This window comes from Cyprinodon tularosa, unplaced genomic scaffold (genome assembly GCF_016077235.1).
Source record: "Cyprinodon tularosa strain WSP-4 unplaced genomic scaffold, ASM1607723v1 ctg180, whole genome shotgun sequence".
NCBI lineage: Eukaryota > Metazoa > Chordata > Actinopteri > Cyprinodontiformes > Cyprinodontidae > Cyprinodon > Cyprinodon tularosa.
Window position 1 is genome coordinate 300001 of NW_024038609.1, and position 24854 is coordinate 324854.

The window sequence follows — 24854 nt, forward strand, 5'->3', positions numbered from 1 at the left end:
TAAGCTTTACTAATTTATTATGTTCCTTCAAAGAAAAAAATAATTAACTAACCAAGACCAGTTAACTTACCGGACCGGTGTTATGCAGAGAAATACTTCCCCCCTTGCACACTGAAGAGAAAACAGATTGAAATATGAACGAAAAGGGAACTTTTAAACATATTGTTAATGTTTTCATATTGCGTATTGCATGCATGGATGCCCTACAATTGAGAGTTTTGGTGGACGGATAAATGCAGAGAATTACCTCCCCTGTCAATGGAGCATGCATCACCCTACATTCTCACACATTGATGAGATAACAGATTGAAGTGAGTGAAAAAGGGAATAGGAGCAATAAACTGACCAGGAATAGTTAAGTAACCAGGACTATTTAACAGACCAGGACCAATTAACTGTTCAGGCCCAGTATAATAACCAGGAATAGTTAACTGACCTGAACCAGTTAACTATTCAAGGCCAGTAAACTAACCAGGACTACTAAACTGACCAGAATACGATTTACTATTCAGGACCAATTAGCTGACCACGACCAGTTTACTAATCAGGACCACTTAACTATCCAGGACCAGTTTACTGACCAGGACCACTAAACTATGCAGGACCCCTAAACCAACCAGAACCAGTTTACTATTTAGGACTAATAAACTAATAAGGAATAGTTAACTGACCTGGACTTGTTAAGTAACCAGGACTATTTAACAGATAAGGACCACTTAACTATTGAGGACCAGTAAACTAACCAGGAATAGTTTACTGAACCTGAATAGTTAAGTGACCAGGACCACTTAACAGTTCAGGGTCAGTTAACTGTTCAAGATCAGTTAACTACCCAGGACCAGTTAACTATTCAGGACCAGTAAACCAACCAGGACCAGTTAATTGGCATGGACTAATTAAGTAACAAGGACCAGTTAACTATTCAAGATCAGTTAACTGACCAGGAACAGTTAGGTATTCAGGATCAGAAAACTCACCAAGACTAGTTAACTGACCATAATCAGTTAACTGTTTAGGACCAGTAAACTGACCTGGACTATTTAGGTAAACATGACCAGTTAACTAACCAGGACTAGTTAACTGAGCAGAACCCTTTTAACTGACCTAACTAGATAAGTAAGAAGGACTGGTTAACTAACCAAGACCAGTCAATTGACATGGAATGGTTAAGTAACCAGGACCAGTCAATTGACGTGGAATGGTTAAGTAACCAGGACCAGTTAATTGACATGGAATGGTTAAGTAACCAGGACCAGTTAACTGAGCAGAACCCTTTTAACTGACCTAACTAGATAAGTAAGAAGGACTGGTTAACTAACCAAGACCAGTCAATTGACATGGAATGGTTAAGTAACCAGGACCAGTCAATTGACATGGAATGGTTAAGTAACCAGGACCAGTCAATTGACATGGAATGGTTAAGTAACCAGGACCAGTTAACTGAGCAGAACCCTTTTAACTGACCTAACTAGATAAGTAAGAAGGACTGGTTAACTAACCAAGACCAGTCAATTGACATGGAATGGTTAAGTAACCAGGACCAGTCAATTGACATGGAATGGTTAAGTAACCAGGACCAGTCAATTGACATGGAATGGTTAAGTAACCAGGACCAGTTAATTGACATGGAATGGTTAAGTAACCAGGACCAGTTAACTGAGCAGAACCCTTTTAACTGACCTAACTAGATAAGTAAGAAGGACTGGTTAACTAACCAAGACCAGTCAATTGACATGGAATGGCTAAGTAACCAGGACCAGTTAATTGACCATGGCCATTTTAATAATTAAGGATCAGTTCACTAACCAGGACTAGCCGTTATGATTTTTGCTCATGTCGGAGGTTAAATCAGAGCCACCTGTCTCTAATCAAGCCGTGGTTTGAACTCAGGTACCGCATGAGGAAGCACAACTGTCCCAACTGCAACTACTCCTGGTGTGAAAACATCAAAGACAACGACATGGAGCTGCGTAAAGTAAGACCAGCAGCGGGATGAAACACTAACTTGTCCGACCTGATGGAGCAGAACTGCTTCTGTCTGTTTCCGCCTCGCAGGTCGACTTCATCTGGATCAACAGAGACCAGCGTTCCTTCGAATGGTTCGTTAGTTTGCTCACCAAACTGGAGATGGACCAGGCTGATGGCGAGCCAGAGGGTGAGAGAAAATAGATGAGCAGCTAAACTGCTGCATGTCTGCAGGACCAGAGAAAGAATAAATCCAGATATTTTCCCATGATTTCAGTCAGACTGAGGGCTGGGAAATAGATCTGTTGTAAATGGTTTCTAATGGCAGGTCATTAGGGCTGCTGCTCAGGACAGAAACACACTGAGGCAGTTAGCAGTTAACCCTCACTCACCTGATCAATCCAAACATTTAACTATCAGTCTGTGCTCATTGCTGCAGCCTTAGAGGAGTCACTGGGTTTATTAACACAGCTGGTGTCTTTCAGGGCGCTTCCTGGAGATGCACATGTACATGACATCAGCTCTTGGCAAGAACGACATGAAGGCCATCGGCCTGCAGATGGCGCTCGACCTTCTGGCCAAGAAAGAGGAGAAAGACTCCATCACAGGCCTGAAGACCAGAACTCAGCCAGGCCGACCCGAATGGGGGAAGGTGAGGCCCTTCTTGTATCTAATCCACCAGAACCGATGATGATGATGAAGATGATAATGATGATGATGAAAAATCTTTTAGTTTGGGTTCAAATTATTTATTCTATGAGATCAAGGAACAAGAATTAGAGCAGAAGGATCCATAAGGTTTTAGAGACTTCAGAGTGTCAGCCGTCCAGTTTGAGTCGTCATAAAGTTTATAATTTTCATACAGAGGATCTAAAAAAAACACACATGAACTAGTTCTCTCTGATCTCTCTCATTTTATCCTTAACTAACTTCTAAATACAAATGTAGGCAAGGGAACTTTATTTCTATAGTACAATTCAGTAAAAGGACAATTCAAAGTAATACACATGATTAAACAATAAAATAGAAAACAAAATCAAAGCAGAATCAAAGCAGGTAAAGATAAAAACATGATAAAAGCAGGTACTAAAACAAACTAAACAGCTGTAGGTCGCGATTAGCAGATGAGGGTCATCTCCTTTCCTACTTTTAATCAGTTAATGACTGTTCTGATTTTATGTTTTTATTGTCTATTGAAATTTGATTATTGGTCTGTTAACACGCCCATCTGGCTGTTTGTTAGGAACTGAAATGAATTCAATTCAGTTTATTTCTTGAGACCCAATTCACAACACATGTCATCTCAATGCACTTTACAGGGACAATTCAACCAGATCATTCAGTCAAATTGATTTAAAGTTTTCTATCTAAGGAAAGCCGTTTGATTGCATCGACTCATTGACTCCAAGGCAATTCCTCACACTAAGCATGCTTGTAGCGACAGTAGAGAGAAAAAACTTCCTTTTAACAGGAAGAAACCTCCGGCAAAACCAGGCTCAGTGTGAGCGGCCATCTGCTGAGGTCGACTGGGGTTCAAAGAGATGGAAGCAGACATAGAAAAAGAAGCATAGATACAAAATGCAACTGTCAACCAGCTCCACAGGGGGCCCCCTTCCAGGAAACAAACAACCAGGCCTGGGTCCGAGCCAGCTCCCATGTCAGGGGATAAAGAAGAGCCCATACAATTAGTCACAGTCTGAGAAACGGGACTACACTGAAAAAGGTCAAACAGGTCAAGCTCCAACATCTATAAACAAAGGTGTTGATGGCAGCAGCACAGCTGATAGTTCTTTACAGGATGGCGTCACAGCCAAACAGGAACAGACTATATCTATAAAGCCACTATGAGAAAAAGCAGAGAGAGCATAATATTAGAGATTGAATTCTGCAGAATGGGAGAATAGAGATAGAATGATGAAAAAGGGGTCCCTATGTCCTCCAGCGGTCTAAGCCTATAGCAGCATAACAATAGAGATAGCACTGGATAACCTGAGCCACTCTAACAATAAGCTTTATCAAAAAGAAAAGTTTTAAGCCTACCCTTAAAAGTAGACAGCTTTTAGTTAAAATCATGTTTAAACATTAACTCTGCTCATATATGGGATAAATTAACAAAAGCTTCCTTTCAAAATATAAGAATGTATTCTAAAAACCTCAAATCCAGGGCAAACATATTTCAGCTAAAAAAAATTCACAAATCAACAGTTTCTCAACTAAAACTGTTTAGTTGATTTGAATGATGGGTGAAAACTATAAACAATAAAATCATTTCATGATATCCCTCTTCTATGGGGGTTTTATAATTTAGAGACGAGGTTTAACTTGAAGAACTGGACTGAGGTCAAATAATTTTTTCACTTATTTAAAGCAATTAAAATATGTTAAACCTAAATCATAATGCAAACCCAAGAGGTCAATAAAACATTATTTGGCAAAATATTATTTTATGAAATGATTTACCTGAAACAGAAATCAGAAACGTTCAGCCTCTCAAAACCCACCTGGTTGCTGGCTACCGGTTTTAAAGGAACAGTACACCCAAAACATGATTAGCCTTCATTTTCTACTCACCCCCATGCTGAACAACACTCTGGAGTACTTTTTTGATATCTCAAATGCATCTGGAGATCTGGGAGGCTTCTTGCTGTCTGCTGACATTCAAATAATGGAGGTCTATGGCGCCCGAGGCAGAAAGGTCCATAAAAGTCCACAAAAAACGTGTCAATACTCCTCCATACTGCTCGTCCAAGTGTCCTGAGTGGGTAGCGTCCATAATTTACTCGAAACGAAGTCATAGAATGTTTTTAGAGCATAAACAGTAGTGTATAGGATTTCCTAAAAGCGCGTTCACGAGTCTACGGAAACCGCAGCAGACCAAACCAGATGAAAGTGCGCATTCAGCGTCTGCTCTGCCGATAATGCAAGCGTAGAAGAAGAAATGTGCTGTTTACCTGTGCAAAGAAAGAAACAACGAAAGAAAAATGTCTGAGGACTTCAGTGTTAAGAAAGAGCATGAGTTATTTGCCGAGCTGAATGCGCACTTTCATCTGGTTTGGTCTGCCGCGGTTTCCGTAGACTCGTGAACGCGCTTTTAGGAAATCCTATACACTACTGTTTATGCTCTAAAAACATTCTAAATGACTTCGTTTCGAGTAAATTATGGACGCTACCCACTCAGACACTTGGAATACATTGGACGAGCAGTATGGAGGAATATTGACACGTTTTTTGTGGACTTTTATGGACCTTTCTGCCTCGGGCACCATAGACCTCCATTATTTGAATGTCAGCAGACAGCAAGAAGCCTCCCAGATCTCCAGATGCATTTGAGATATCAAAAAAGTACTCCAGAGTGTTGTTCAGCATGGGGGTGAGTAGAAAATGAAGGCTAATCATGTTTTGGGTGTACTATTCCTTTAAAGCGTTTAAACTAATAACTCAGAATGCATGAAAATCCCAACGGTAATATGTTTAGCAATATAGACATGTTAGACATCGTTGGAAAGCTCGGATTCTCCTTAATCCAACCACCGGGGTTATTTTATGAACACAGTGAGCACCAAAGCACAGTTAACACAAATATAGCAGAATGTCAAAATGTAAACATGACGAAGCAGCCACAGCAAGCAAGCATGACTATTACTGCTGTTCAAAAAAACACCTATTATTTTCAAGAGCAAAATAAACAGCTTTGAGTCATGTTTGAACTGATGCAGCTTGGGCTGTGTTTTACCCACCAAATATTAATGTATATATTTAGAAACTAGAAAGTGTTAGCTTTCAAATAATGTATCACACATGTAATTTGGGCTTACAGACCCTAAGTTATTTGCTTTTGCATTTGGGCATGCAAAATGGGTGAGAATGTCCCAAAATGAGGTGGATGTTAGGAGGTTAAATGACTGGTTCTTAACCTTGTGGGAATTTTCCTGAGGTAATATCAGCAGGTAGGAATCCTTAGCAGAGGGTTTAGCATCTGGTTAGCCCTCATGCAGTCAGTGGCCAACATTAGCGTTTCTGGTTGGTTTTCAGAAGATGATCATAAATCTTAAAATTCAGGATTTTTTAGCTGGAAATACCCTCCTTATGCGGAGTGGTGGCCTAGTGGTTAGGGCATTGCGCTTGAATCCCAGAGGTTCTGAGTTGAAGCCCCACCACTCCCACAGACTGCCACTCTGGGTCCCTGAGCAAGACCCTTAACCCCCACACTGCTCCGCGGGTGCCGCACATGGCAACCCACTGCTACCCAAGGGGATTGCTTAAATGCAGAGTGAATTTCATTGCTTTGTACTTGTGACAGTGAAAATACAATAAAGTTGAATTCTTCTTCTTCTATTCCTTATATTTTGCCAGAGGCCAATATCTCTTTCAATCTGTGTTTTTTGACATAAAATATGATCTATTAATATGATGAGATGTTTCTTTAATGCAGATATATTACAATAATTTGTGAATTGATTCCCAAATTTTGAAGGCTATGTAATATTGATAGAAATTATTTAGTGATAAATCATTTATGTTATTAAAAATATAAAAACATAAATAAAATAAAATAAATAAATCCTTATTGTCCCACAGTGGGGAAATTCACTCTCCATTTAACCCATCACCTTGGATGACAGTGGGCTGCCATTGTGTGGTGCCTGGGGACCAGTGTGGAGGTTGAATGTATAGTATATACATGTACATATACATATATGTACAATATATATATATATATATATATATATATATATATATATATATATATATATATAATATTAACAGATGCTTAAATTTAATTAAAAATTACTGAAGTCTGAAAAGTCTGTATCCATTCGATACCCTGTATCATTTTTAATGGAGTGTGGATGAAAAAATTTTAAAATTTTTATTGACATAGAAAACATGTTTGTTTTTTTGTATTTAGCGAATAATTTTAATAGTTTCTATTATAAATCCATTTTATTTGAAGTAACTTACATTAACTTATTGTTGAGATATTTTGCAGAACATTTATGTAATTCTCAAAAAGTGAGTATTTATGAATTTGTATCATAATTTTTAGAAAAATTTTCGTGTTTTTTTTTTTTACATGGTTATAGCTATAGTAGTAACACAGGAGAACTAGGAATAAAGAAACGAAACAGGCACACCTTATCTATTGAGTAATTCTATTGGCTGGAATGGCTGCTAGGCAATGGTACGCCCCAATCTAATAAAGAGCAAACAGTGTTAGCAGCAAAGACACGTTTTGTAGAACATTATCTTCAGTTGCTAGACAATGATCCAGTTGTCTTTAATATTTTAAAATTGTCTGAGGTATAATTTTTTTGATGTGCAAATAACCTAGAAATCTGCACAAAAAACAAACAAAAAAAAAAATCAAATATATGCAAGTCTTTAGTATGGATACCATGCCAAAGGTGTTATATCCAGATACAGCAGTAGATATCTTATTTTTTCAGGTTATTCAGAGGATAACAGCTTAAAGCTAGAAAGAAGTCTAGAAATATTCAATTCATCCCCAGTATCTCTAAATTTGTCTCAAAGCGTTGAGCAAGCCACAGGTACTATATACCTATATACCTATGTATTACTTTTAACACTAATATATCATGTTAAGCACTGTAGTGAAAATAAGATGACAAGTACCAATTAAAGTAGTGATAATAATAATAATAACACCAAATATTGAAATAAAATCCTGAGGGTTGTTGAATGTGTAAGAAACATGATGCTCCCCTCATGGTTTGATTTGGCTTTTCCTTTCTAAGGAAGATTCTCTGGATCCAGAGGATCTTGAAGCTCTTTCCATCAGGTCCTCTCGGATCTGTAGGATTTGACGCTTCAGTTTTCCTCCTGGTTTGTTTGTTGTGGAATATACTTTACAGATTGGTGGAGGGAACGATCCTCTCTGATTATGATCCAGCCGCAGTTGTCCTCCAGCTCCATCCATGCAGCTTGTTTGTTTTTCTGTCTGCCAGGTGTTCCAGAAACTGTCAGAGGAAAACAAAGGTAAAGTGCACGTGTTTTACTGCGGCGCTCCGGCTCTGGCTAAAGTCATCAAAGCTCAGTGTGAAACGTTCGGCTTCAACTTCTACAAGGAAAACTTCTGAAGACGTCTGCTGCAGCTCTGTTTGTTCTCACATCTTCATGAAGACCAAACTCGACAGAAAATCTACTCAAGGAGCCTCCAGGAAACAAAGGGAGCAAACTGGTTCCCATGATGTAGGACTCTAGTTTAGACTTAGAGTCAAGTAATGTTAGGAATTCAATGTTGGTTGGAAGTAAAGGAGACTGGGCTGTAATCCAAATGTCTCTCTAATTAGCAAATGTTTGAATTAAATTTCTTTTTTTATTTTAGAAAATGATAAAACCCTGAACCACTAAGCTTGTCTGTGTTGTCTGATTAAGTCATTGAGGAACATCCAGTCATCTTCATCAGTCCTGTTCCATCATCTTAGTTTAGCGGTGGTCAGCTCGGCAGGATGAAATGTTGTCAAGGAGCATTTTTCCAGGTTTTTCATCTTTTCAGCTTCCCCCTGAGATCCCACAGACGGGATCCATTTCAGAAGCCGAACTGAAAACGGTTCATTTAGGTCCGTGACTGATGGCTAATAAAAACAAGTAGTTTAATGGCTTCCTTCAGCTCATCTGCATTGTGTTTCATCTTCCTCTTGATGCCAGTCCTCAGAGCCTCCATGCAGTTTAGATCGGACCAGTTTCCTGGCCAGTCAAACACAGTAAAACATCCCCTTTACGCTGAATGGGCAGCACCTGGAAGCATGATGGAAGGACATGACAAACTGGAGAAATATCAACGGCCTTAAGGAAGAACACAGAGTACTAAATATTCATATATATCACCCATTCACCTGCAACTGAGACCAAGCTTTCTGAAACTGCAGCTCATTGTTTCTTCAATTCAATTCAATTCGGTTTATTTATATAGCGCCAAATTCACAACACGTCATCTCAAGGCACTTTACAGTTCAACCAGATCATACAGTCAAATTGATACAAAGTTTTCTATCTAAGGAAAACCAGTTGATTGCATTGACTCATTGACTCAAATACAATCCCCCACACTAAGCATGCTTGTAGCGACAGTGGAGAGGAAAAACTCCCTTTTAACAGGAAGAAACCTCCAGCAGAACCAGGCTCAGTGTGAGCGGCCATCTGCCGAGGCCGACTGGGGTTCAAGGAGACAGAAGCAGAGAAAAGGCGGCCCCGTCCAGGAAACACACAGCCAGGCAGACGAGCTCCAAGGCAGCTCCCATGCCAGAGGACGAAGAGAGCACATCCACTCAGTCACGGTCAGAGAAAAAAAAAAAAAATGAATCCTTTAATAGTCTAGAGATTTTATTGGACCCTGCAGAGATTTAAAACGGATGGAGCAAAGAAGTCCAGAGCATAACAGAGCCTCCTCCATGTTTGATTGATTCATTGATTGACTTTATTGATCTCACAGTGGAGAAATTTACTCATTACATCAGCTCAAATAGTCAAAGGAGAAGAAGAAGGTTCCAAAGGAAGAAAACAATGCATGGGAAATATACAGTATATACAGTGCATCCACATATGACAGTTTTTTTTTTATAGTAGGATCATTATACCGGGTTATTGCACAGGGTGTTTACGTGGGTATTTATACAGATGGATATTTATTTATATTTATATATATATATTAGATTAGATTCAACTTTATTGTCATTACACAGGTACAAGGCAACGAAATGCAGTATATATATATATATATATATATATATATATATATATATATATATATATATATATATATATATATATATATATATACACTCACCGGCCACTTTATTAGGTACACCTGTCCAACTGCTCGTTAACACTTAATTTCTAAGCAGCCAATCACATGGCGGCAACTCAGTGCATTTAGGCATGTAGACATGGTCAAGACAATCTCCTGCAGTTCAAACCGAGCATCAGTATGGGGAAGAAAGGTGATTTCAGTGACTTTGAACGTGGCATGATTGTTGGTGCCAGAAGGGCTGGTCTGAGTATTTCAGAAACTGCTGATCTACTGGGATTTTCACGCACAACCATCTCTAGGGTTTACAGAGAATGGTCCGAAAAAGAAAAAACATCCAGTGAGCGGCAGTTCTGTGGGCGGAAATGCCTTGTTGATGCAGGAGGTCAGAGGAGAATGGCCAGACTGGTTTGAGCTGATAGAAGGGCAACAGTGACTCAAATAACCACCCGTTACAACCAAGGTGGGCAGAAGAGCATCTCTGAACGCACAGTACGTGGAACTTTGAGGCAGATGGGCTACAGCAGCAGAAGACCACACCGGGTGCCACTCCTTTCAGCTAAGAACAGGAAACTGAGGCTACAATTTGCACAAGCTCATCGAAATTGGACAATAGAAGATTGGAAAAACGTTGCCTGGTCTGATGAGTCTCGATTTCTGCTGCGACATTCGGATGGTAGGGTCAGAATTTGGCGTCTACAACATGAAAGCATGGATCCATCCTGCCTTGTATCAACGGTTCAGGCTGGTGGTGGTGTCATGGTGTGGGGAATATTTTCTTGGCACTCTTTGGGCCCCTTGGTACCAATTGAGCATTGTTGCAACGCCACAGCCTACCTGAGTATTGTTGCTGACCATGTCCATCCCTTTATGACCACAATGTACCCAACTTCTGATGGCTACTTTCAGCAGGATAATGCGCCATGTCATAAAGCTGGAATCATCTCAGACTGGTTTCTTGAACATGACAATGAGTTCACTGTACTCAAATGGCCTCCACAGTCACCAGATCTCAATCCAATAGAGCATCTTTGGGATGTGGTGGAACGGGAGATTCGCATCATGGATGTGCAGCCGACAAATCTGCGGCAACTGTGTGATGCCATCATGTCAATATGGACCAAACTCCCTGAGGAATGCTTCCAGCACCTTGTTGAATCTATGCCACGAAGAATTGAGGCAGTTCTGAAGGCAAAAGGGTTCCAACCCGTTACTAGCATGGGGTACCTAATAAAGTGGCCGGTGAGTGTATATATATATATATATATATATATATATATATATATATATATATTGCATCGGGTGTCAAGTATAGGGAAAAAGGTTATTGCACAGGGTATCAAATAGTAAATTGCACATTATACATTGCAAAAGTTATTGCCGTTATAGTGTTGCATTGTAGAGTCTGGTTGCAGCAGGGATCAATGACCTGCAGTAGCGCTCCTTTTTACTAACAGGGTGTAAAAGTCTTTGACTAAAGGAGCTGATCAGCTCCTCTACAGTCTGGTGCAGAGGGTGGAGGGTGTTGTCCATTATGGATGTAAGCTTGGACAGCACCTTCCTCTCGCTCACTTCCTCCACTGAGTCCAGAATGCAGCCTAGGACAGAAGCGGCCTTTCTCACCAGTTTGTTCAGTCTCTTTTGTGTTGCTTGAAACGTCTTTAAATATAGGTGCTGGTCATAAAATTAGAATATCATGAAAAAGTAGATTGATTTCAGTAATTCCATTTAAAAAGTGAAACTTGTATATTATATTCATACATTACATACAAACTCATATATTTCAGATGTTTATTTTGTTTAATTTTGATGATTACAAATGACAACAAATGAAAATCTCAAATTCATCATAACAGAAAATTAGAATATTACTGAAGACCAATAAAAACAAAGGATTTATAGAAATGTTGGCCAACTGAAAAGTATGAACATGAAAAGTATGAGCATGTACAGCACTCAGTATTTAGTTGGGCCTCCTTTGGCCTGTATTACTGCAGCAATGCGGCGTGGCATGGAGTCGATCAGTCTGTGGCACTGCTCAGGTGTTATGATAGCCCAGGTTGCTCTAATAGTGGCTTTTAGCTCTTCTGAATTGTTGGGTCTGGTGTATTGCATCTTCTTCTTCACAATACCCCATAGATTTTCTATGGGGTTAAGGTCAGGAGAGTTTGCTGGCCAATTAAGAACAGGGATACCATGGTCCTTCAACCAGGCACTGGTAGCTTTGGCACTGTGTGCAGGTGCCAAGTCCTGTTGGAAAATGAAATCTGCATCTCCAAAAAGTTGGTCAGCTGCAGGAAGCATGAAGTGCTCTAAAACTTCCTGGTATGTGGCTGCGTTGACCCTGGACCTCAGAAAACACAATGGACCAACACCAGCAGATGACATGGCACCCCAAACCATCACTGACTGTGGAAACTTTACACTGGACTTCAAGCAACGTGGATGAAGTGCCTCTCTTCTTTTCCTCCAGACTCTGGGACCTTGATTTCCAAAGGAAATGCAAAATTTACTTTCATCAGAGAACATGACTTTGGACCACTCACCAGCAGTCCAGTCCTGTTTCTCTTTAGCCCAGGCAAGACGCTTCTGACGCTGTCTGTGGTTCAAGAGTGGCTTGACACAAGGAATGCGACAGCAGAAACCCATGTCTTTCATACGTCTGTGTGTGGTGGTTCTTGAAGCACTCACTCCAGCTGCAGTCCACTCTTTGTGAATCTCCCCCACATTTTTGAAGGGGTTTTGTTTCACAATCCTCTCCAGGGTGCGGTTATCTCTCTTGCTTGTACACTTTTTTCGACCACATCTTTTCCTTCCCTTCGCCTCTCTATTAATGTGCTTGGACACTGAGCTCTGTGAACAGCCAGCCTCTTTAGCGATGACCTTTTGTGTCTTGCCCTCCTTGTGCAAGGTGTCGATGGTCGTCTTTTGGACAACTGTCAAGTCAGCAGTCTTCCCCATGATTGTGTAGCCTATAGAACTAGACTGAAAGACCATTTAAAGGCTTTTGCAGGTGGTTTGAGTTAATTAGCTGATTAGAGTGTGGCACCAGGGGCCATCAATTTTGAACCTTTTCACAATATTCTAATTTTCTGATATGATGAATTTGAGATTTTCATTTGTTGTCATTTGTAATCATCAAAATTAAACAAAATAAACATCTGAAATATATGAGTTTGTATGTAATGTATGAATATAATATACAAGTTTCACTTTTTAAATGGAATTACTGAAATCAATCTACTTTTTCATGATATTCTAATTTTATGACCAGCACCTGTACACATTAACATGAATTCAACAGCCTGTAGTGAATAGATCAATGGAGGCAGAAGATGTCTTTCAGTCATCAATGCACACATTCAGCGACACACAGGAGCTCTTTCAAGCTGGGCACCGTTTCATTCACAACACCTGTCCCATCAACCAGGAATCAGAATCAGAAATACTTTAATAATCCCAGGGAGAAATTACTTTTGTTACATTACTCCACATGTAACAGAGTGACTATAGGACCAGTTTTATATGACAAATTTTAATTTAACATATATAATTAGGGGCTCCCCGCTCAATCTCTCCATCAGTTTGGGGTTCCTTGGCCTGGAAAGGTTGAAGACCCCTGCAGCACAGAGTCATAGAAGGTTTTAAGCAAGGGTCCGCTAACTCCAAAGGACCTCAGCCTCTTCAGGAGGTGGAGGCGGCAGCTCTGGCCCTTCTTTTACAGGGTGTCGGTGATGTGAACACCCAGGTATTTGATATATATATGGTATATATATGGTATATATGGTATATATGGTATATATGGTATATATATATATATATATATATATATATATATATATATATATATATATATATATATATATATATATATATATATATATAAACTTCTTCATTTAAGCTTTTTCTTTGTGTGTTTTTTCAGTGATCTGATCTCATCAGAATATGGTTTGATTGATTCCATCCTGTCAGAATAAGGAGCGCCAGTCGACTGATGAGCAGCTTCTCTGTTCAGTTTAATTAAGCGACCAGATTCCCTGTTAGTTTTAGGCTTGGATTATTAATTTCGAACAAATGTACTAATGTTACAGCTAGTAGTGGGCCTTCACATCACGAGTTAATGGTTAAGATCAAAACATTTGTCTTATTTCGGTAGAGTTCGAATACTCGGCGCTCAGCGAGCTAACCTGCGTAGTTAGCCTGGCTAGCCGTTAGCTGGATGCGCAGCAGCAGAGTACCGATTGGCAGCTACCAGACCGTTGGGCCAATGCCTCAGAATTCATCCTGGATCTGTTCTACCTGGTTAGGGACGAACTCTGGTCGCTCATTTTAACAGAACCTGATCGACCGAGTGCCCTGCAGCTGCGGATGTTTCTGCCTGACGGTTTATTGTTCAGCAGCCAAACGAAGCTAGCCTGTTAGCAGCTAACCCGTTAGCAGCGGCTGTGAAGGTAGGCCGAGCTCCGCTTATTTGGCTTTAAATGTGTTTTGTTTTTTGATTGTATGTGCTTTAAATATTTCCCTTTCTTAACATTTAAACTCCGACCATTAACCCCCAATGATTACGATGGGCGTTTAGAAGCTAACGCTAGTATTTAGCTTCATTTAAAGGTTAGCATCTCGTACCGAGCTCTCATCACCAGATTAACGATTACTGGTCAGTTTGTGGCTTTGCTTTAAGTCACTGTGTTTTGGTGACCTGGTATTTGGAAATCCCACGGATGTTGAAATTTTAAGATTTTAGGACGTTAGTTTGACACTAAACAGTCTTCAAAATGTATTCAGAGCATCCTGTCAATCTGGGATTATTTGGGTTTTTCTGTCTGTCGCAATTCACAAAAATGTTGAAACCAAAAGGGGAAACTAGACATTTGGCTGGAATTAACAAAAAACAAAAAATAGTTTTCTCGTCTTACAACCTTAAACATTATACAGTCATATTAGATTCAGTAAAGTGGGCTCATTATATAGAGGATAATCAACTGTTTAGGTATTCTTCGGTTCAACCTCCTGATGGTTCTTAGAAAACGTTCAGTTCCCCTGTGTCTGGAACCCCCCGTTCCTCCTGTCTGATGGCTGCTCCCTGCAGAGGTTCTGGATCTCTAATGGTGACACACTGAGCTGATCTACCACTGTAGATCTCTGTGGTCCAGATCATTGCAGCTGTGATGCAGACATTGCTGGGTATTCTGGAGTCCAAACAAAATTTAGTTGTTGTTCTGCTGATTGCATGCTGTCTGCATTAGACCAACCAGGATTCAGTTTTAGAGCAGAAGCAGCTGATCCATCTCAGCTGCTTCTGCTTCTGCATGCAGTGTTCTCTCCATGGAGGGTCCTCTTTGGTTCCTGTTGTAGGGGCCATTCTGGGTTAAATAACTGGATGTAGTTTGAAGCACTTTGGAGAGAGGACCCCTGACTAAAAAATACGCCATGTAAGTACAGACCACTTACCATTTTAGTGGCAGATTGTGATCCATCCCATCACTATGGCAACAGGGAAGGAAGATGAGGCTGATGTTGCTTCGTGACATCACTTGATTATCCTCACTAATCCTTTACTTTATGTCCCTTCTGCCCACCTTTAACTTTCTGAAGTTGGTCTTCAGGATCGGAATCAGATGTGGGAAGAAGAAAGGTTGTACAAAAGGCCAAACATTATAGTTAGGGATTATGATAATCCAGATATTAATTTTGTGGTAGCCATTGTGTTATTAGTGTCATGCTAATTAGCATGGATGGTATTAAAATACAAAGAGCTGTTTGTAATGCAGGTGTATCATGTATAGGAAATGTGAGGTGAGCTTAGATCACTTCAGGGGACCTAATCTGGGGCCAAAAAGGCTGATCTTTGTTAAGCTTATCAGTTTGGTAACAATCTTTACTGAAATTGGGCTGTGTTACGTCCTTGTAAATAATTTTGACAGTAAACCTGTAAAATGCTAAAGTTGTATGTTGTATTCTAGAAACTGATAAACTGTGTAATAACACTAGCAGGGCCTGCTAACCTGTTTCATAAACACATCTCACAGCTTTTTTTTTTTTTTTTTTTTTACTTTGAGAAGATTTGGTTGAAATAATTTTTAGATGTGTCATTTGTAAAAGGGGTATGTATTGATTCTAATAAAATGAATCGATTCGACCTCGGTTTACGAGGTTCCACAGCACAGAGCAAACATCAAGCAGCTAGTCAGAGGAACCGTCTGTGGATCTCTGAACCTGGAATACCTGCCACGAACAAATCTGAGGAAGGATGTAGAAACGTTTCTGCTGCTTAGAAGATCCCAGTGAGCAAAACCAGCTTGTATCGTTAGATCGTTGGAGTGGCGGCCTAGTGGTTCGGGCATTGCACTTGGAATCCAGAGGCTCTGAGTTCAAGCCTCACTCCCACAGACTGCCACTCTGGCTCCCTGAACAAAAACCCTTGACCCCAAACTGCTTTCCGGGTACCGCAAAATGGCAGCCCACTGCTCCCCAAGGGGATGGGTTAAAAGCAGGGAGTTCATTTCGTTGCGCTGTACTTGTTAAAGTGTAATGAAAATAAAGCACTGTGGGAAAAAATGACCCTGGAAGAAAAAAGAGCTGTCTGGGTCTGGTCTAAGCCATCACACGCTTCCTTCCTTCCTTCGTCACTGTTACCTTACTGACCTGTAGCTCTCCTCTCCTGGAGATTGTTAGTCTGATATTAGGACTGATGAGCATATCGGAACCAGAAACTCTTTACGAACACATTTCCCTCCATGTATGCCAGAAACCTGCCTGTCTGAGGACCTTAGGTCAGAAGGCTGTTCTGTGGCGCCTCTCTGTCTGTTTCGCCTTCTTGTTTTCGCCAATGGGCAGTGTTTTTTATTTTTGTCTCTCTAATTTATAATCTCAGAAAGATTGTGCAGGTGTGCTGCTCCACAGCTCAGTGGAACCAGGCTATCCATGCAGCGTTGCAGCCTTGTTCTGCTGTAGAAACATTGCTCATGTAGATTCATGATCATGTCATGCAAAATCCTTGTTGAGAATTGTTTGCACTGATAACGAGTTTCTGTCATCTTGCCGCCTCTCTGTCTGTTTTGCCTTCTTGTTTTCATTGGATTGGGTGATTTTATTTTGAAATTCACCAGGACTATTTCCTGTTTGATCTGTGAAACAGGAGTTCAGTGTGCTGACCGCTCTGGCATCAGAACAAACTTCCCTCCAGGAGAAAGACTTTGTTGATCTGTACTGCTGATGTGAGTGTAATCAGTGATTTGGGTTCCCTGCAGCACCTCTTTTTATTTTTTTTATTTATTTAACCTTTATTTAACCAGGAAAGTCCCATTGAGTTAAAGTAACTCTTCTTCCAGGGAGTCCTGGCCAAGAAGGCGGCTTAAAAAGTTACATTAACATAAAACCACAGGAGACAAGACAACCACAGCTACATATCATCTAGGCAAAATTAAAAACAACACAACAAGATTGGGCATACACATACAACCAAAAAGCAAACAGCAAATTAGGCATCCAATCAAAAACAGTTGCATCTGTCAGTTAATGATGATTTTAACAGGTCTTTAAAAGAATTTATGGATGGAAGTACTTCAAGATTTAAAGTGGCTTGAAGTTCATTCCATACTTTAGGTGCAAATGATGAAAATGCTGTTTTTCCTAGTTCAGTTCTTGTAAATGGAGTATGTAAAAGTATTTTTTCTGATGACCTAGTCCTGTAAGTACTATCTTGAATGGAAAGTAAATTAAAAATGTATAAAGGTAGTTTACCCATAAGGGCTTTAGCAATAAAAGTCAGTACATGAATTTTTCTCCTCATGTAAAGAGAAGACCACTGTACAGTTTCATAGAGAGTGCAGTGGTGAGTCCTAGCTGATGCACCTGTGATAAAACGTAAGGCAGAGTGGTACAGTACATCCAGTTTTTTAAGTAAGAATAAACTGGAGTGAATATACAGTGTATCCCCATAGTCAAGCACTGACAGGAATGTGCTCTGAACTAGCCTTTTCCTCGCAAGATAGGGAAAGCACTTCCTCATTCTAAAGAAAAAACCCAACTTTGGTCTAAGTTTCTTACAGAGGCTCTCAATATGGACACCAAAGGACATCTTATCATCCAACCAGATGCCTTAATACTTGTAAGATGATACTCCTTCTATTTTAGTGCCATCTTGTGTTGAAACACTAATGTTAGGTGAGGATCGTGAATGTGTGAATGTCATTGTTTTAGTTTTTTTAGCATTCAGTACCAACTTTAATTCAATAAGAAATGTTTGTACATGATTAAAAGCAGACTGCAATTGTGCAAATGCAGCATTCACTGATGAAGCTGTGGTGTACAAAATAGTGTCATCTGCATAAAGATGCACTTTTGCTGTCTTCAGGTCCTTACCCAAGTCATTTATATAAAGAGAAAATAAAATTGGACCCAAAACTGACCCTTGCGGGACCCCCATTGTAACTTCTAATGATGTTGAGGTATAGTTATCAATTACAATACACTGCGTTCTATCATTAAGGTAATTTGAAAACCACCGTAGTACAGTATCACTAAAGCCTATTCTTTGTAATCGCTTCAAAAGAAGATCATGGTCCACTGTATCAAACGCTTTAGAAAGATCAATGAATATTGCAGCACAAGACTTCTTATTATCTAAAGCATTCAAAATGTCATTTGTGACTGTGGTAACAGCTGTGACTGTACTATGACCTTGTCGAAAGCCAGACTGCAATGGGTTTAAAATTGAGTTCTCAGTTAAAAAAAGTTTGAGTTGCTCGTTTATAAGAGATTCAAACAGTTTGGCCAGCACAGACAATCTAGAGATTGGGCGATAATTGTCCAATAAGGAAGGGTCTCCACTTTTCAAAAGTGGGAGGACAAAAGCAGACTTCCAAGATGTAGGTATGGTACCAATACATAAACTAAGATTAAAAATTGAGGCAATAGGCTCAGCAATCAAGTTAGCAGCAGTTCTAAGAAAATACGGTTCAATCTGGTCAGGCCCAGCAGACTTTTTACAGTCTAGTCCTTGCAAAGCCTTCTGAACTTCATAAGCAGAAATACAGCTGAAATTAAAACTATTTTGACTCATATTTGGATCTGGAACAGTAATTGTAGGCCTACCTCTGCTAACATTTGCTGGAAGAGTTGACTGAGTAGTAATTCCAGCATTGATGAAGTGCATGTTAAAAGTGTCTACCATATGTTGTTTATCCTTAATTTCTCCCTGACTAGTTACAATATATTCAGGGATAGTGGGAGGTGGCACATCGCCTGATGATGATTTTATTGCTTTCCAAAATTTCTTAGGGTCATTGAGATTTTCTTTTATTAAATTAAGGTAATGCTCATTTTTTGTACTTTTTATTAGTCTTGTGCATTTATTTCTTAATACCCTGTAGTTCAACCAGCTTGCATCACTATTATATTTTTTTGCTTTTACCCATGCCTCATTACGTTCTCTTATTGCAGTAGCAATACAATCATTAAACCAGGGGTTATCCCTGCCCCTCACTCTAAATCTTCTAAAAGGGGCGTGTTTATCAATGATGGCTAAAAAAGTTTTCTTAAAATAATCCCAGGCCATTTCAACATCATCCATAAAACAAACTGCATTTAAGTCACTGTGGAAAATATCACGAAGAAATGCCTGCTCATTAAAACGCTTAAGATGTCGTTTAAAAACAAACCGTAACTTGGTCTTAACCATTTTACAGTCCCTGACGCACGCAACCATGCAGTGATCACTGACGTCATTACAAAAAACACCAGCCGCAAAAAATTTGTGTGGAGCATTGGTCAGGATAACGTCAAGCAGCGTAGATTTGTCCATACATTTAATATTAAGGCGTGTAGGGGACTTGATCAGCTGAGTCAACTGCAGTGCATCACACAAGTCTCTTAATGCAGAGGACGACGAGAGATAGTCCCAGTTTAAATCCCCCAAGACGATGTACTCGCTTGACAGCTTTCCCAGGAAGTCAGACAGCAGCGCAGATGCTCCAGCCACTGCCGATGGTGGCCTGTAGCAACCTACTACTGTCAAGGAAGCGCCATTGGGGAGATTGAGTTTAATGGCACAGAGTTCGAAAAACTTTGGTTTACTAATTGCCTCGACGACGCAGCAGTCCAAGGAGGCCTTTACATATATGGCCACCCCTCCTCCTTTTTTCCCACGGTCCGTCCTATAGATATTGTACCCTTCGATGTAAACCACATTGTTCGCAATCGCAGGCTTGAGCCAGGTCTCAGATAATACGAGTATATCACTGTCCGTCATTTTAACCCATATGCGAATAGCGTCGATTTTATTTATAAGGCTGCGCACATTGACATGGATGAAACGCAAGCCACTGCTGTTTTTCAAAACATCGGGACTCGACAGTTCAGTCACTAGTGGTCCTGGGTTTGGATGTATGTTACCTGACAAACACAGAAGAATGGTGATCCAAAGCGCTGATCTTGTTGCGCTGCTGGCGGCTCCCCTGCCGCGCCTGCTACAGATGAACCGAGAATGTCCAATTTCGGGCCAGCTGACAGGTTCGGTTGGGCAAAGGGGCTCAGCAACACATCCAGTTAGGGGTGCAAATCCGCTCGTGTCAGTACACAACCCAGTTCCAGCATTCGATAGTACAATCCGCCAAGAGGAATTATAAAATCCATCATCATTTGCAGCTCCCACGACGCCCATGAACGGTGAGTACAGCACAAACACAAATGATAGATAAACTGGGAGTCTGAAGGTGCAGCCAGACCTACGTGACTGAGTAGGCCTAGGCCTGGGTTTGCGTAGTTGTTTATGGCTACTCATCGCCATAGTGTTACGATTTTTGTGATGCCACTTAAAGAAGTGCTCTGAGGAAAACGTGATCCAAAAAAATCTAAGAAATATAGCCCAATTAATCCATTAAAAACACAGAAACAGGTAACGCAGACAGATGTGAAAACACCTATGCCGCCATCTTGGATTTCCCTGTTACCAAAGATTGTTTACCGCTAGGAAGGGGCGGGGCTTGAAGAGAGCCTGAAGAGACCTCTGCTGCATGTCAGCATCGCTGGGTCAGTCTGATAGTTTGGCCATTTAGGGGAGAAATTGTCCTTGATTCCTAAGCTGAAAATAAGAAAACAACTGATTAAAAACAAGCAAGTCAAATAAGCATGGAGGCAAAAAGAAAGATGTGGATGCAGAAGAGAAGATGCTTCCTGGTTCGAGAGAAGACGGGACACAGAACCTGAGGTCACTCTGTCAGAGCTCTTTCGAGAACCATGTCTAACTCCGGTCCTGGAAGGTCACTTTCCTGATGCCATCCAGAAAGAACTTTCAACCCTGTGGGATGTTAATCAATGCCAGGGTCCTGACTTAAACCTCATCAGTAATCTGAAAATGGCTACAGAGATGTTCTCCATCCACTCTGATGGAGCTTCAGCTGTTCTACAGATGGTCTGGTCCAAATAGTGGGCGGAGCCTCAGCTGGAGCCATCGGATCCAAACAGGCCTGAGGTTGGAGGATCGGCAAAGGCTGTGAAAACGTAGATGTGTTTTCTTTGTTTACTATTATTTTTTTATTTTTAATGACAGTCAAACAAGTGTGTAGAAGATGAGACGGTTAGTGCAGCACTGTGACTGTCATCACATGCTGCCCGAATCGCCTTCATCATCATCATCATCCTCCTCATCCTTTTACCGCCCTGCCCTTCTGTCCAACTTTATTTCCTCCCACTTTATTTGCTCCCCTGACAGATCGATGGTCAAAGCTTACATTTTCCAGCGTTGTTCAGATCCACGCCTTGCTCTGAGGCAGAAGGCGTGGCTGAGGTCAGGGGGAGGTCAGGTCTTAATCACAGTCAGCTGATCTTTGATGCATAATCCCATCTTTTTACACCTTAATCTGGCGGCAGCACCTGGTGCTCGGATCAAACCTTCAAAGATAATAGAATCTGTTTAACAAATCTGGATTTCTCAGAGGATTATGAAGGATGTAGGGAAATGTATGCAAACTTCTGAGCTCCAGTGGGGTTTTTTTAAACCATGAGCAGCTAATAGTCCTGAAGTTCACGTTCGATGGGATCTCGGTAGCTTTTCATTATTTTCCTGCAGGGCTGCAGTTATTTTATTGTTGAATATAAATACTTTAAAAACCTTTAAGCATATTTGCTGTTTCTGATTTTGGAAAATAAAATCCACCTTCTTTTCTATTAGATTAGATTCAGATTTGCTTGTTTCAATCACATGGGAAAATATGCCCTTTTTTCCCTCAAATGTTAACATTTAGGTCAGTTTTGTTTTTTTCACACCACTGATATAAAAGCAGCTGCTTTATGACAAGCTGACAAGTAAGTGAGGGTTATTCCTATGGTGTCGTGGGGTCAGAGACACCCAGCTGAGTCATGTCTGCACCAGGAGAGATGCTGAAGGTAAAATGTTGCTGCAGTGGATGTTTTGGAGAGAAACGGAGGCTAAACTGAGGTTAGCAGCAACTTTTTCAGAACAGGAAGAGCAAAATACAGTGTCTGTTAGGTTAGATCAGCCAGTCGAACTATAAGTTATCAGACACAATTCCAATATTTGAAATCACTAATTACAAATATTAGGTCAGAACATTTTTTTTTCTATTTTAATTTATAAAAAAAAAAAAAAAAAAAAACTTTAAATAATAAACTAACTAGTGTGATTTTTCAAATCTGAATCAATTATTTTAATTAACAAAGATCGATTAATTAACCCTTTATAGGCCACTCAGTTAAATACTTTGACAATCAAAATTTTAAGCCAATAGTGTTATTGGAATCCAGGACAAGACCCTATTACCCTAACATTCCAAAAAATATGGATAATTTGATGGCAAAATGAATATCAATGTAATAACAAGAAACACCAACTTTCCTGAATATATTAGGACAAATAACAAAAGTGCTTTTATAAGAAATTCATGAAAAACCCTCTGAGAGTGACAGACACATGTTCTTTTTGGTCCGACATAACCTTAGAGGCATTAATGCTGATACCGGCACTTACATTTTTTAATTTATGGACCTAAATATAATAGTTAACTAGGCTTATTAACCTTTTAACTTAACTTTTTAATTTTTTTAACTTTTTTTTGACTTGTTCACTTTTTTTCAACTTAATTTACAGTAGTTAATGTATCATTCAATGGCTCATTTAATTGTTCAAATGCCAAAATAAGATGTTGAGCCATGTAGCAGCATCTTTGCTGAATGGTTGGATATAGATCTTGTGCTTCTAGACTTCACTGTGGGACCCTATAAAGGGTTAAGCCAAAGATCAATTCTATAGAAATGCAGTGTCCTCTGTTGTTACAGCCTCCATAACCAACTGTTACTTTATTGTTTTTATGTTGATATAAAATTATTATTAAGATGCTGCAGACTTACACGGTGAGATGATTTAGGTTACAGCTAAGCATGTTTTTGATACCAGGAATCCAGTTGGAGATCAGAACAGGTGAATTCAGATCCAATCGATTTAATGGATTACCAAACCCCAATTAAAGTTTGTAAAAGAAAAGGGCCAGAGGATCATTGGTGTGATCTGGGTTCCCTTCAGGGTCACCCTCTCCTTCCAGGTTCCTTATTTGCTCTAACGAAAGATGATAAAGGATGAATCGTTCACAGTTTCTGTTTTAGAAGGAACCAAATTTGTTCTGCTGTCAGACCGTGAACCAGGGGTCACATGTGCTGGTGAAGATTCTCAGTCATCCAGGTCATAGTTGTTCCAGAAAAGTGAAAAAAAATGTCAGTCGACTGGACTTGGTTTCCAAGTTTGATGATGTTTTGCTTCCTATCCAGGAAGCTTTTTTAATTCAAAGTGTCAGAATAAGCATTGAGTTTCAAAACTAAGGCTTATTTCAGCTTAGAAAACATGCAAATTGAACCAGAAGGGGCCACATGGTATCATTCCGAGGGCCACAATAATGCCTCACAGAGACACCCCTGTTATTGATGATAACATGGACTGTGGGTTTTATATTATTCTTCTTAAAGCGATGGTTGTAGATGATCAGTTCTGAACCAGATTATTAGTGCTCCATGTTGGATTTAAACCAATTATTAAGTGGAAGCTGCTCCTTATTTGTTTCTTCTGTTTATTTTTCCACCAGTAGTGAATCATTCAAATGCAATAATTAGCATAGATGGGTGAAGCTTTAATGTTTGCTGCTTTTCTTCGTGTTGATCTAAGATCATCCTTGAGTTCAGCCTCAGGATGCAGGATCCAGCTGCTCCTTGATTCCAGTCGAAAGTCCGGAGCCGTCCTCGCTCCCTATGCTTTATCGCGCTGCCATTGCGACAGTGCTGCATGATGGAGGTTGACCTGCCAAGTCTATGCTCCTTTTAATTAGAGATAAAAACATCAGCCGTCCTCATGATTTAGATTTCTAACTGAAAACAGTAGTTACTCTGAGCCTTCAAGAGCTGATGGGGAAACTGTGCTCCTCATCCTGTCCACGATCAGAGGAGAGTTCGGCGCTGTAATCTGGGTGGGCGTGTCTAACTGTGGGTCTGGGTCATCCTTAATGATTTCAGGTTCAGTCTTCTGCCTTTTCTCTAAGGATTGTTAAAATGTTTAATGGACGGACGGGTTTTCTCTCCCAGCCTTACCTCTGCATGGCGACATCAGCCTGACGGCAGCGGGTGTGAGCAGCCAATCAGCCGAGGCCCCTGGTAGCAGCATGGCATCCCGTCAGAGGAACTCTGTCCGGATCCTGTCCAGCCGGGAGCGGGGATCAGAGACGTTTGGCTCCCGGCGGCTCCTGCAGCTGCTGGTGGAGGAGAAGGTCCGCTGGATGAAATGGCAGAGCCAGGTGGGTCACGGGTCGCCTCCGCTTTGAAGGGGTTCTGAAATGAAAGCCGAGTTATCGATAACGACCGATTAGGCTCTGTGGGAGCGGCTTTAGTGTTCTGTGCCTTCATCATGTGTTTATCTCTGTCTGTTACAGAAGGTGGAGCTTCCTGACAGCCCGCGATCAACGTTCCTGCTGGCCTTCAGCCCTGACAGGTAACATGCACTTTCTAAACATAAACTGGTTTCTGCCTCCAGCCGCTTTGTAGTCCATGACTGCTGCTGGGTTTCCTCCACGCATCATGACTGCTGCTGGGTTTCCTCCACGCATCATGACTGCTGCTGGGT

At 40.5% G+C, this 24854-nt stretch overlaps 2 protein-coding genes across 2 annotated transcripts in view; both read left to right on the plus strand.

The window, feature by feature from the left end:
• The window catches only part of nox5 (NADPH oxidase, EF-hand calcium binding domain 5), a 32591-nt gene extending 24263 nt beyond the window's left edge, over nucleotides 1–8328 (plus strand). The window contains exons 14-17 of the mRNA XM_038282180.1: nucleotides 1891–1975; nucleotides 2056–2155; nucleotides 2451–2617; nucleotides 7932–8328. Coding sequence (XP_038138108.1) covers nucleotides 1891–1975; nucleotides 2056–2155; nucleotides 2451–2617; nucleotides 7932–8063 — 484 coding nt within the window. The 3' untranslated portion in view covers nucleotides 8064–8328. The remainder of the gene's footprint in view (nucleotides 1–1890; nucleotides 1976–2055; nucleotides 2156–2450; nucleotides 2618–7931) is intronic.
• Nucleotides 8329–24396: 16068 nt separating this feature from the next.
• Nucleotides 24397–24854, plus strand: part of ambra1b (autophagy/beclin-1 regulator 1b) — a 28984-nt gene continuing 28526 nt past the window's right edge. Inside the window, exons 1-2 of the mRNA XM_038282176.1 lie at nucleotides 24397–24528; nucleotides 24664–24722. Of these exons, the coding sequence (XP_038138104.1) occupies nucleotides 24397–24528; nucleotides 24664–24722 (191 nt within the window). The remainder of the gene's footprint in view (nucleotides 24529–24663; nucleotides 24723–24854) is intronic.